The sequence below is a fragment of the Choloepus didactylus genome, chromosome X (genome assembly GCF_015220235.1).
Source record: "Choloepus didactylus isolate mChoDid1 chromosome X, mChoDid1.pri, whole genome shotgun sequence".
Classification (NCBI taxonomy): domain Eukaryota; kingdom Metazoa; phylum Chordata; class Mammalia; order Pilosa; family Megalonychidae; genus Choloepus; species Choloepus didactylus.
This window is the reverse complement of record NC_051334.1, coordinates 271689-285593: the sequence shown is the minus strand read 5'-3', so window position 1 is coordinate 285593 and position 13905 is coordinate 271689. Positions and strand designations below refer to the sequence as shown.

The following is a 13905-nucleotide window of genomic DNA, read 5'->3' as shown; positions in this document are numbered from 1 at the left end:
CTTCAGGCACCTTCAAACAAACAGTTTCCAAAACTAGTATCACCTTCACCCCAAACATCTCCACCTTCTTTATTACCCATATTATATAACAATGCCACCATAGCTATAGTTCATTGTCTTTGTTAATTTGTTTGCTCATTCATTCATTCATTCAAATGTTTGATAACTAGCTTGTACCAGAATCTGGGAGTGATTCTCAGCTCCACCTGCTCTCTTACCTTTACCAGGTAATTGACCCCAAAGCAAGTCCTGCCAGTTCTATCCATTCAAATCTGTCCCTTGTGCTCCATCCTTATTGCTGCTATTTTTAAATGAGTTTAGATGAGCCACTGCCTATCCTATCATGCGCTCTCATAGTGCTCTCCAATAGCACTTTCTGCAATGACACAAATGTTCTGTATTTTGCTGTCCTGTACAGTAGCCTAATTGATTAGCCTCATGGGGACTTTTGAGCAGTTAGAATGTGGCTAGAGCAACTGAGGAGCTAATTTTTAAAAATTCTATTTTAATTAATTTAAATTCAAATTCAAATACATGTGGCTAGTGGCTGCCACACTGGGCAGGTACCTCCAGACCAGGGCTTCTCGGAAACAGTGCCCAAGCAGCCCTGCTTCAAGGAGAAAATGAACTCACAGCCCTAGGGATCCCATCCAAAGCATGAAATGTCTTTAAAACCTCCTGTTTTAATCTATTCCATAATATACCAATGTTTATCTTAAAATAAAAATGTTTGCCCCTGAATACATGAGTAAAATTGGGGAAAGTTTACATATACCTTCCAGATTGAGAATCATACACCTCAACAGCCATCCCCAAACTACTCTCTCCTTCAATTCAGCTCATCTTCAGAATCACCAGAGTAATTTTTTCTAAAGCATGTCACTGTTAATAATAATAATTAGTATTATATGCAATTATTACATAACACTAATCACAGGTAATTATTATATATATTCATTAAAGCCAATACCAATAATTACTATAACTAAATTGTCGTGTGCCAGATACTACACTTTTTCATATTATTTAAGTAATCCTGTCTACAGGATTATCCGTAATCTACAGAAGAAAAATTGAGTCTTAGGAAGGATAAGCCACCAATCCAAGGTCACAAAGGTAGCCAGAATCTGAATCCAAGCAGTACAATTTGAAAACTCATGCTGCAAATGACTACACTTCCTCCTAAACAGCTCTGAGTGCTGCTTTTGTTTAACAGGATAAAGTCGAAAACATCACTGGAACATTTAAGGTTTTTCAGTGGCTCCATCCTCTCCCCAGTGCCTCATTTCTCCCAGGCTGACACATGCTGAGCATAATTTCATTTAGCCACATCATATGCTCGCCCATTCCCCAAAGACACCGTGGCTTTCATATGCTCCTGTGACTCCTCGTACCACCCTGTGTATTTCTCTCCCGCGGCATTTGCCACAGGTTTACATATGTCTTCCCAGCTAAGCAGTATATTCTTCAAAAGTAGGAACCATGTCTCATTCATATTGGAAACCTTATGTCTAACACATAGTAAGCATTCAAATATGAAATGCATGTTTAATCATGCTGTTTTACTTTGCTCTGTTATTACTTCTATTTGGCAACACATCATGCTCCTTTGAGATTCAGTACTGTCTCCTTTCTCCCTGAAACTCTGGCCCCTTTAAGTGGAGTTGTGGGACCACTCCGAGCTCCCCCTCTGCTTGGGAGATGTATTTCATGTGTAGCACAGTTTTCCCTTTAGTCACAGGAGTGTCTGTTTGCCCCATGAGAATACAGGCTCCTTCAAGGTAGGGTACACATTTTTATATACATTTTTCATCCTTGTTATTCCACTGGCTAATATAGCATCTAGCAGATAGTAAGAGCTCAAATGGATAAATACATAAATCTGGATAAAATGCCAATTCGACTAAACCTTACAGTTTTATCCCATCATATCCTTTCCTCTTTCTTGCCATCTTCATCTTTGCACATTCATTTTATGCAATCCCCCTCTATCATGGCAAAGTGTGAGGTGTACTTCTAATCATCTGTTTGTGTTCTTATTGCCAGCAAAATATTACAGAAAAAAAGTTAAAATTCTTGCCTGGCAATCATTTAGATGGTTAATAAACACCCCTCTCTTGCTTTCAACTAAGAAAAACACTATTTATAGTCTTGACTACAAGCTTACCAAGTCTTACTGCAAAATGCTTGGTATATTGCATGAGAGGATTGATGACGAATGAATGAAGGAAGGAAAGAGTGAATGGAATCTGTAAGTTAAACTTTCCAGGCCCAGTTAAGGCAATGTAAGAAAGAGAGAGGGGGAGGTGACAGGGCTGGAACAAAGCTGGGCCACGTGCTCAGCTGAAGGTGGTAAGCAGAATTCTGAGAGGACCCTCAAGCTTCCCGCCCCCTGGTGTATACACTCTGTGTGATGTGAACATCACACAGTTGTGAATTGCCTCTGGGGAGGGGTGGCCTCTAGGAGCTGGGGCCAACAACTGAAGACCCTGAGCCTCAGGTGAGGTCACAGCCTCAGCTGACAGCTTATTACAGCCTTGTGGGACCAGAACAGAGGATCTAGCTAGGATGTGCTGGGACTCCTGGGCAGCAGAAACTACATGCAAACCCACTGAATAAAATAAAATTGTGTTGTTTTAAGCTACTAAGTCTGTGGTAATCTGTTATGCAAAAATAGAAAACTAATACAAGGAGTGTTACACAACAAAGAGGTAATATTCAATTCTGTACACGGATTACATTAGGAAGACCAATCTGTTACTAAATCAAGTCCCCTTGTATTTTGCCTTCCGTGAGATCTCTTTAGAAGAGGATCTGCCCATTGCATGCATGGGTAGGAATGTGAATATTAGCAGTGAGGATGCCTTTCTCACTAAGGTTTGTTCAGCCAGCACTACCAACTATACTTAGCAACACTGGAGACAATGATACGAAAGCCCCAAATCAGGAAGTCTGGGCACACATTTGTTTTGAGCTGGGAAAGCCATTTGCTGCTCAGCCTTAGGCTGACATTCAGGGGTTATTATTTTTCACTGGCACTAAATATGCCCTAAACTAAAATGATAATAACCATGACAATAGATGGGCTGTTTTCATTTGGAATCTTTGGCTCAGTGCAATGAATCAAAGGTGGCAACCAAAGCAAGAAAGAGGCCCTGTCTAAAAGTGACTGTCCTTCTGGTGCCAACTGGAACAATCCAGGCAAAGGCTGGTGGAAGTAAGAGAAAGGCACTGGGTACAAAGCTCGGCTAGTTTTGTCTTTTGGAGTCTGACCTTCAACTAGGTACACTAGAATTACTACGAGAAGAAATCTGATGAGACAATGATTCTGCTCCTCCCTTCTCCCCCGATTTCTTTCTTGAAAAGAACACAGTCTGGGTCCAACTTTTTTTTTTTTTCCAGGATCTGCCAAGTCCAGCATTTTAACTAGGGGAGTTACCATGGTGATGGAAGCAATGCATGCCAGAGTGGCGGCGGCTGCAGCAAAGAAGAAGGACCCAGACAGGCCACCAGTCACTAGCACTTGGCACTCTGCGGAACAGCATGCATTAAAGAAGCCAGGCTGGCATCAGGCCACAGGGCAAGGGAAATGTAGAGGATCCTGGTGGAGGGCAACCCGTGGTGGAGGGCAACCCTGGTGGAGGGCAACCTGGTGGAGGGCAACCCGTGCCTTCCCCCAGGGCATCGCCATGCCCACTTGGGAAAAGCTATCTTCATTTTTACTCTCTCGTGACTTACTCTATGTAATCCTATTGTCCCAGAGATACATTTTGCTAGCTCACATTCTCATTTCATATTTCATGTGATCCAAAACACTTGGAATAAAAAGGAGTAGAGAAGATACCAGAGAGAGTCTTAACGTGTTCCATTGACTGTAATGACCACATCTGTGAAGACAGAGAAAAAATCCAGGTAAGAAAACTGAATGCCACATGATTCACAGCTAAGAAGAAATTCAAGAAGTGAATCTTTCTGTCTGATTGAAAAGGAACAAAACTATAGATCATGAAATGGTATACACTGACTTCTGACACACCTAACATTTGAATAATAATCATAAATTGTGATTACTTTCAGTTACAGCAGTAATTAATTATGATGTCTGCATTTATAGAGGATGGCTAATTTAAAATGAACTCTGGATCACAAAGGGTGCTCAAGCTCTTAAAACATATTTGCTAGATAAATTAAGATACTCTTCTAGAGTAGATAAAAGATATGGTTATCCCATGTTACTGGCTGGATAACAGAAGCAAAAGTAATCAAAGGGATTAGGATAAATCTAATGGGATAGGGTAAGGGAACCAAGAACTAATTACTTGTACCCTATTCTCAGTTTTTGTTTGTTTCTTTTTATTTAATTACTTTTCCATCCATGGTTTCTCCAACTGAGTTCTTTGAACTCGCAGCAATGCCAGAAAGAAAACCTCAAATCTGAATTAAAAATGCGGCCCATATCAGACAAGCTCCTTCCTCTCTATGCCCAAGGGATCATGTCTCAATCATCTTTGTTCTCCTAAAACTTAGCCCAGAGCCTGGTATGTGGTTATCCATTTATAAATATTTGTTGAATTAAAGTGAATGCCTTCTCTGATTATAAGAATATAATATATATTATTCTTATATATATAAGTGTATTATATTACACTTATAAATGTGCTCATCATACAGCTCAGGGTCCATAGTTATGAGACCTACCCATAAAGGAAGTACTAGTGCTTTGAGGGGAAAAAAAAAATCCTGACTTTTTTGTAACTGAGCTAAGTCACAGAGTGAGTAGCAGTGACAACAGAAATCCCCCTCCATTCACATATCACTCACTTCCCTGGCGCTGTGTGATGCCAATGGGCTATCCAGCCTCACGGCCCTCCTTTACCTGACCTGGGAACCTTCCCCAGGCTGCCACTGGGCACAGCAATGAACAGGGCAGGACTGGAGGCTTTCGAGAAGGCCGGCCAGCAGATTCCAGCCCCATCCATGACTCACTGTGCGTCCAGAAACCGGGAGCACAGGATCATGACGGCTTCACATGTGCTCTGCTTGAGCTGCATCTGGATGGAGCTGAACTTGCGGTGGATGATGCTGACCATTCACTCGATTTCCTTCGGGGAGATGGGCCTGGTCCGGCTTTGCTCTCGCAGGAGGTTCATCACGTGGGTGGTGAACTCGTTGCATGCCTGGAACGGCAGGACAATAAACACCAAGAGGCGTTGAGGGTCCAAGCCTCAGCACACGCAGATCCTGGAAGGAAGGCTGTGTGTGTGCTTTTCTAGAGACTCTTGCAAATAAAGAGAACTGGGATAAGAGGATAGAGTTTCCATCTCATTTCTGGTAGAAATCAGAGTTTCTATTTGGGTTGATTGTAAAGGTTCAATAATGGATGGCGGTGATGGTAGCACAACATTGTGAATGTAATTAACAGTGCTGAATTATTTATGTGAATGTGGTTAAAAGAGGAAATTTTAGGTTGCATATACGTTTCTAGAATAAAAATTTATAAAAAACAAACAGGACTGTACAGCACAGTGAGCCCTATTGTAAATAATGGATAATAGTCAATAATACAATTACAAAAATGTTCTTTCATGAACTATAACAAAGGTACTACACCGATGCAAGGTGTTAATAAATAGGGTGGTATATGGGATCTCCGAAGTTTATGTATTCCATGCAGGACTTTCCTATAATCCTACAACCTCTCTAATAAATAAAATAAAATGAATGACCCCCCATCAAAAAAAAAAAAAAAAAAACATGGAAGAAATACCTTTCAGCCCCCAAAGCTGTGGCCATGATATAGAATTCAAGGGAAAAGACAATTCCTAATCATTTTTCTTCATTATTTTACTGCACTGAAAGGCAAAACATGAATCCTAATATAAAACCCATATTACCATCCTTTGTCCCAATGTTAACAGCCACCAAGAATGGGGTCAAATATAGCAAGAGCTTTCTGCCTTGTTCATTATCTCAAGAGAGTACAGCTTCCAAATACTCCATTTTGGGATGGATAAAGAGCCAAAGGGTTTAAGTGGAATCACAGAATTAAAAGCCTTGATAACACTTCTGGGAGATTTCCCATAGATCCTTTTCTACTTGTAGCTTTAATATGCAAACTGCCTCCATGCAGCCTTCTGAGGATCTACTACGCCTATAACATAAAGGGCATCTGTCCCCAGGGGCCTTAAAGAACAGCATCAAAAACATTAGGGGAGGGCTCAGGAGCCATCCTTGCAGAAACAAAAACATCCAGCTACAGAGTAACGTGCCATCAGTGCTAGAAATGATGATGGAGATCATTTGTGCCACCCCCTCACTTTATACTTGGGAAAACGGTGTCTCAGAAAGATGAAGGGACTTCTCCAAAGGCACATGGAAAAGAGCAATGACAGAGCCAGAACCTGATCACTTTGTATTCCAGGCCAGGGACTTTCTTTCCTTTCCTAGAACCTGAATTTGCTTCTCTGAAAACGATCACCCTTATTTTGATTACTATTACTTAATCCTTGTATTCTTTGGTGGGCATTCAATAAAATATCTGATCACAGGTTAACTCAAAGCAATGTTGTAAGTTGTATTAGATTTGTAAAGGAAAAGGCAAAATAATGCTTTGAGGTTGAAGAACCAAGGACTCAAAGGACTACAACTTAATATTAAGAGCAAAAAAAACTCATTATCAGTAACACTGCATTGCCATTGTTTTACAGCATGAGGCCCTTCATATTTGTCAATGACACAGAAACAATAACAGTAATACCCATTTACTGTTTATTTCTCTGAGAAATCTTTTGAGGTTGGTTGGCCACCGGATTGTGTTTGAACTGAGAACTGAGAGGCCTGGTTTCTGAACCTGCCTCCCTAAGTATTTGGACAAATCCTTTCACTACTCGGTGCCTTTCTTTATTCATCTGGGAGTGCGCTTAATCAGTGCTAACCCTTTAAGCAAGGCCTGCGGTATCCATGTTCTTGTGCAGTGAGCAAATTACTCACATGAGAATAGCAAGGTGCACTGCTTAAGAGCACAGACTGCCTGGGTTAAGATCCTAGCTCTGGGACTCATTTTGCTGTGGGAACTTTGGCAAGTTAGTTAACGTCTCTGGGCCTAGTTTTCCTAATTTGTGAAATGGGGATGACAATATTCACCTCATAGGGAAGCCAGGCTTACTGGCGAAGTATTAAAGGAGTTACTACATGTGCCTGGCCATATAAATGTTGATCATTATTATGTTCTTAATATAGATGCCTTAGAAAACCAAGATATTACCATGATTGGGGAAACTTCTCAAGGCCTCAGTTTCCATCTTGGTAAAATAAAGGTAATAATAAATACTTCCTTCCCACTCTGCAGGTGTACCCTGAAGGCAAATGACATCAGGTCTTGAGAAAAGTGCTATATTAAACACAAGATCTGTATTATAAGCATCTTCCCTCCCTACACCAGCCCCCAACTTTACAACAAAGAGAAGGAAAGAAAACCTGGCAACAGCGACTTGGCTGAAATTCTATGAGGCCACGGGGTGGGGAGTAGAGGGTTAGGAACATAGCAAGCATCCCAACTCTCTTTCTGGGGAAAAGCAGCATCCTGCTGGGCTGCTGCCTCCCACCTCATGGGGGCTGAAAGGGAGGAGGGGCTGAATGTGAGGGGATATTGTCAAGCGCACCCGCACGCTCAGCTGGGAAGCCACAGTTCCCGGCTAATAATAATGTGCTTCATTACGGTGAATAAAAATACTCACAATATCTGATGTTTATTCAAGGCATTTTATCCCGGGGCCCTTTCTGCTCTGCCATAAACAGACAGTGGAGTCCTTTCACCCACTGCTGAGGTGGAGCAAAGCAGCTGCTGAACAGCTGCTCAGAAATACACGAGAGCGGAGAGGAGCTCCAAGTCAACGTCAGATGGACAGAACATAATGATTTCGATTTCCCCAGCACCTGAATTACCCTCGTCTCCTCCTCAGTTCCCCCGGCTAGGCGGCCTCAGAGGCTGCTCTGCTTCTGCCAGGTCAGGCGATTACCATGCGACATTTACGTGACTATTTGGGGTTACAACTATTAATTATGTAGAATCCTCACAGGCTGGAAGTTTCTGTGACAGGGAAGACTTGGCTGTAGACTGTTGCAGAGAAGTCGCTTCCTGGAGCTAACACTGAGCTGTCCTATAGGGCTGAAGGTCTTCTGAAAAGAAGGTTTCAGGGCAAGGGTGTTCCTGGGAGCAGTAGACTAAAGAGAAGTTGCCTTAGAAAATCTTGCTGAGGGTCCTAGCGTTTAAGCTTACATCCTGCAACTCTACACTGTCCATCTTCTTCCTTCCCTCCTTCAGACTGGATCTGCCCACCAACCTCATCAACCAAAGTAACCTGGACTTCAGGATTCTCTTAGCTGTGAAGGGAACTAAGCCAGCTCACTGAAGCATTAGATATTTAGCCCCATCAAGACCTGACAAAAGCTCCAGGACTGCAAAGTTACAAGGGCATTTTAAAAACAGTGCTTGGAACAAAATTCAGGTTTCTGACACCATGGTTTTATCTGTTAGAACACCCCGGCTCTGAAATACCTTAGTTACCAACGTGATCTGCTGAAAAAGTATTTTACCAACCCCACTTAATGAATAAAATGATTTCCTTCCTTTCTTTCTAATGAAAGTCTCTGGAAGCCTTCCTTATTTAATAACCTCGGGTGAAACAATGGCTGATTCAGGTAGTTTGGTTGGTTTTTTTTTTCTTTTGAGAGGTGGGGGCAGGGAGGGTTATGATCACTAATTACTCCAAAGCCAATTGATTGTGTGGTTATCTGCCACTACCACACCAAAATAAAACAAAACAAACAAAAGGCCCCACAGAACCAATTATTAAATAGTCAATTTGGTAATTTCATATAGGCACAACTAAAATAGAGAGTGATATTTTTACTTCACCGAGATTTCCTATTTTTAAAAAAGCTCCCATGAGGAATTGTTATGAAGATCTATTTCTCAGAAACACTAGCTAGAAGGTTAATGTGTAATTTCCCTACAATCTATTTACAATAATTAACAACAACTAATATTAATAAACCATTAAGCACCAAGAGTGTGATAGGCTGTATTTAGTTTTCACCCAGAAAAGATCCATCTATATATGAAATGATATTTTAATACTTTAAAAAATATAATAAATACAGATGTCTGCTACTACAGTACTATAGTATGACTGCTACTACAGAACATAATTTGTTCTCTCCTGATCAATTTTTTTCTTGGGTTCTCAATTTCCAACATCTTTATTTTTTAAAATACTCATGAGAAGTTTCTGAAGTAGAATGTTTTTATCATTAGCCTCTTTTAGGCACCAGCAATCAGATCCAAAGAACTTGCAGAGAGGACAAACTGGTTAGCTCGATTGTCTACAAATGAGAGTCAGGTGTTGTTCCAATAAAAGCCCTTGGGCTTAAGGTCAAAAAAACTGGATTCACGGGCAGACTCTGCCCCTAACTGGTTATGCAATGTCAGATATATCAACCTCTTTGACCTCCACTTCTCACCTGTATCAAAACAGAGATGATGACAGTAACTGTTCTGAGTACCCAGCCACAAAATTACCTTGAATGCAAGTGGAATTATGTTGGCCAAAGTGTTTTATAAACAGTAACATGCAATTGAAATTAATATTGCTGTCAGAGTTTTTATACATTTGGAGGAGGATGGAAGTGTGACAAAGGGGTTTAAATCAAGAAAACAGTCAGTCCTTCTACATTGCCAGCAATCCAAGCTAAGCATGAAGCCTGTTTTCAATACCTTCCAGCCTAACATACATTGCCAGGTGTGGGTCTAGTGGGGGAAGCCATGCTGAGCTCTTCCTGTGTCCCTGGAGTTTGGCATGAGCTAACCAGGATGACAGGTCTATGCAGGTTGCTTTGCCAAAGGCCAGGCTCACTGGTGAAGGTGAAGCAGAAAGAGCACTGAGTAGGAAGAAGCCAAGAGGCCAGCTGGGAGCCTTTACAAGAAATGCCTCCATCTCCCTTTCAAGCTGTCCCAATAGGTTAGGGCAGACTCTGGAGTCAAAACTGGCAGTCCAGGTGGGGGCAACTGGTACCGATTAGCCAAGCTGAGTTCAGAGTCTCCCAGGATCTGGGGAAATGTCTGCATTAGCCAACACTGTGATAAGAGCATATGTTCCTTCACAAGGAGGTGAAGGATGATGATTCATGGGTTCTTACCACAAGCTTACTTTCATTTTCCTCCTCTTGAACACTCCCTAAACCTTATCTGATGGTTGATTTTCACCATGCTTGGCTTCAAGCTTAACAGCTTTTTTTTTTCCCTCACACACAAGGAACTTTGTAGCAATCCGTTTCAAAGGTAGAAAGGAGTGCAACCATAGAACTTTCTTCACTTGAAATTTTAAAATATCTATTTCCAAATTTTTAAATTTATATTTTCTATTACATTTGCACTGGCCTTGGACCCAGACAGCCATGAGGGAACTGCAGAGGGTCTTCTACCTTTTTTTCTCTGCCCTCTTTTTTCGGGATCTTAAAAAAGAGAGAAAAAAAAACGGGAACCTAACAATTCAATCAAAATAAGTTAACTATAGAGCAAGTCAATGACAGTAAATTAATTACAGAACTTCAGGACAATGTTGCACCCAAAGATACATATTTGGATACAAGGTGATTGTCAGCTAACTGGAGGAAGAAAAGGCTGACATGAAGGGACTCCTAAAAAAGTGGTCCTGCTCATACTGCCCCGTATTGACACATAAATTCATGTGTGGGTGGGGGATACTTCTAGTGGGAAGGATCTGGTATAAGAAGACGAATACCTTACATTCATATGCTGCTCTAACATTTACAATTGCACAATTTAAAATCTCTCTTATCCTTTCCTTCATTTGACTTTTGTGCTCTCTTTGACCCTAAATCCACACTACTCCTTGCCATATTCAATCAGCTTTCAGGGTAGGGAGTGCAGACCACCAGATCCCACAGGTAGTCAGCAGAGGGCCAAGATCAGAGGCCGAGTTTCTCCAACTTCCAGGGGCTCTCCTGGGAGATGCAGGTCCCATATTATGACATAAGGAGAATGTTCAACTCTCCATTGAACTGAGTCTGGGGTGCAGTGAGGGACTTTAAGGTCAAGTGTGACTGTCTTTTCCCATAGGATCTTATGAACCCCTGGAAGATCAGGAATCTTCCTAAATGAGGGTGGAACAAGAGCAGGGGAAACCTCCTCCCTCCTGCAGGTCAGATGGGGACTTGGCCAGTGATCCATCACCCCGCAAGCCCCACACTATGTGAGGTCCAGGCACTCTTTGAGTGTTCCTTGTATTGACTATTAATGTTTCTTGAAATCATCATCTACAACTTCACAACATTTTCCAATGTCTTTATCTCCAGTTTGCCTGGGTTTTTAACATTTGAGCCCATGGACTGCTGACTGCCTGGACTCAAGTTTTGAGAGTGGCTCTGTGGTTCGGCAGGGAATGCCGGGACAAGAATGCCCATGTCCAGGACAGGCAGCCCCTAGGTCTCTAAGGAGGCCCCCAAGTGTTTTGTTCTTCCACCCTTCCCTAAAGGGCCCAGGTGCCAGGAAGCCCTGCTGGCGGTGGTTACCTGCTCATATTTCTCCAGCTCTGTGTGGTAGATTTGTCTGATCTGTGAGAGTTTGGCTCTGTAATCGGAATGCTCCACTGAGTTGTCTGAACCTGCCCCTCCAGAAGCCGCCACTGCCGCCGCTGCCACTGCTGAGCCACCTCCCTTCTCCGGCCCTGCCACTCCCTCCGCCAGCAACATGTTGTCCAGCCGCATCAGCTGGGGGTCTGTGGGCTCCTCTTCCTGGGCTCCCCGGATACTCAAAACTACAGAAAAAGACAAAGAGAAGGAAGATTGTTAATAGCAACCCAAGGGAACAACAATAACAAAAAAGCCAATTGTGTTATTTGGCTCAAGAAATCTCCAAATTACTTGCAACATGGCATTTCAGGAAGGGGTGAGGGTCTGGAAAAAGGGAGCCACAGAGAAGGTGAGAAAAGGCAACGAGAGACTTGTTTGCTCCAAAAAATAATTTTAACAGAATTTTTACCTGCATCGCAAAGCAGCCAAATTTCAAGTCAAGGAAAAACATTTCCTTCTTCATTTCTAATTTAAGATTTCTGTGCATTTGTAGGTTTACATGCATTGAATGTCTCTGTAATAATTGATCAGCCTCAATTTTCTTTTCCAAAATAACCTGAGCCAGGTGTTAGGGGTTGAATTTTGTTCCCCCAAAAGACATGTTCAAGTCCAAACCCCCAGGACCTCAGAAAGTGACTTTACTTGAGTTTAGGGTCAGGACGGATGGAATTAGGCAAAGTAAAATGAGGTCATAGTGGTGGGCCTTAAACAAATATACCTGCTGTCCTCATAAGAAGAGGAAATTTGGACACAGACAGAGAGACAGAGGGAAGGACCATGGAACGACCGAGGTGGAGAACGCCATGCATTGCCGGCAAGCCACCAGAAGCCAAAAGAGGTACAGGGCAGGTTCTTCCCTACAGAACTTGAAGGATGCCTGGCCCTGCGGACACCTTGACTCAGAATTCTGTCCTCCAGAACTGTTTATACAAGCCACCCAGTTCATGGGTCTTTGTTCGGCAGCCCTAGGCAATGAAGACACTAGGTAAATCCAGTAAATCTGGAGTCAAATCTTAAGACCTTTCCCACAGACGGTGAGGCAGTTTAGAGGCATCTGATTATAGCAAGAAGACAGACTGGCCTTCCAGAAGCGACTTCCATCTCCCAAAACTGAGATCTGTCCTAGGTGACAGGATTCTGTCCTGTTGAAAACCAGGGGGAAGCCCCTTCAACAAGCTGTCAAAAGGGATTCAGAGAAGCAGGCTCTGTTAGGTTGGAGGCCCAGATGAATGCGATAGCCACTTTTTATTAAAACACCACAACCATTTATGGGGGAGGTAATTTGGACTGAAAGAAATATGTGATTTAGTAAATCAGCAGAAGAGCTAAGCAGTCTCTTTTTACTACCTTCACACAACCTGCCATAAAATAAATCACACATCTAAATCCAATTTAGTTGTCAGCATTCAAATCATGAAAAGAATTTTCAATTTTAAAAAAATCAAACAAATTTTGGGGGTAGGGCAGGAAAGGAGGGCAGTGATGGAAGGCAGAGGAAAGGATTCCAGAGGTCACATTTGGGGGAAGGCGATGACAGGGTCTAAACTATAGCAATCAGAGAGTCAAGAGCTGTTTTCGGGCAGGGCACCTCTGGGAGCCCCAGGGGACAGTGCCAGCTCCCATCGTCTCACAGGGCAGCCACACCTGCTGTGATCAAGAAGGTGGCTTTGAGCTCAAGAGGAGGCAACATCTAGATGTTGGGGCATTTCATCAAGTAAAAGACCAGCCTAACTGCTGGCTGCACCCACATGTTCCTGGCTTCTAACAGGCATGAAAAGAATCAACTTTGAAAGTTGTTCAGAAGGAAATCCCAATTCCTGTTCCAAAAGCAACACTACAGCATTGCTTTTGTGAAACAGGAGGCAGTTGAGCAGAGTGCCAAGCCTCCCGGGCCAGTTGCTGCAGTTAGTAGCAAAGAGGGAGAAAAGCACAGGGGAGAAACACTTGCTCCCTGATGAAATAAGAGAGGATGGCCCTGATGGAATGGAGGAAGAAGGGAAGGCAGTGAGCTGGGAGGGAGAAAATAAGGAAACTAACTTACACATAAACCTGCAAACGTTTCAGTACCCAGACTCTCCCCCCATTCACACCTTAATTCTGAGTATTCAGCTGAACTAAATAAAATTACTATGGTGGTGATGGCACAGGGTTAGGGGATCTTTGAGGTTTATTTTGTGGACTTATTTTTTAATGAAATTCTCCTTTTGTAGGCTCAGGAGACTAAATCGGAAATTGCCCTGGTGGCTGATCATT

At 42.5% G+C, this 13905-nt stretch overlaps 1 protein-coding gene across 1 annotated transcript in view; it reads right to left on the bottom strand.

Moving 5' to 3' along the window:
- Window positions 1–11802, bottom strand: part of LOC119522637 (pre-B-cell leukemia transcription factor 1-like) — an 83520-nt gene extending 71718 nt beyond the window's left edge. The window contains 2 exon segments of the mRNA XM_037821121.1: window positions 4987–5177; window positions 11593–11802. Coding sequence (XP_037677049.1) covers window positions 4987–5177; window positions 11593–11787 — 386 coding nt within the window. The 5' untranslated portion in view covers window positions 11788–11802.
- Between the last annotated feature and the right edge of the window lie 2103 nt (window positions 11803–13905).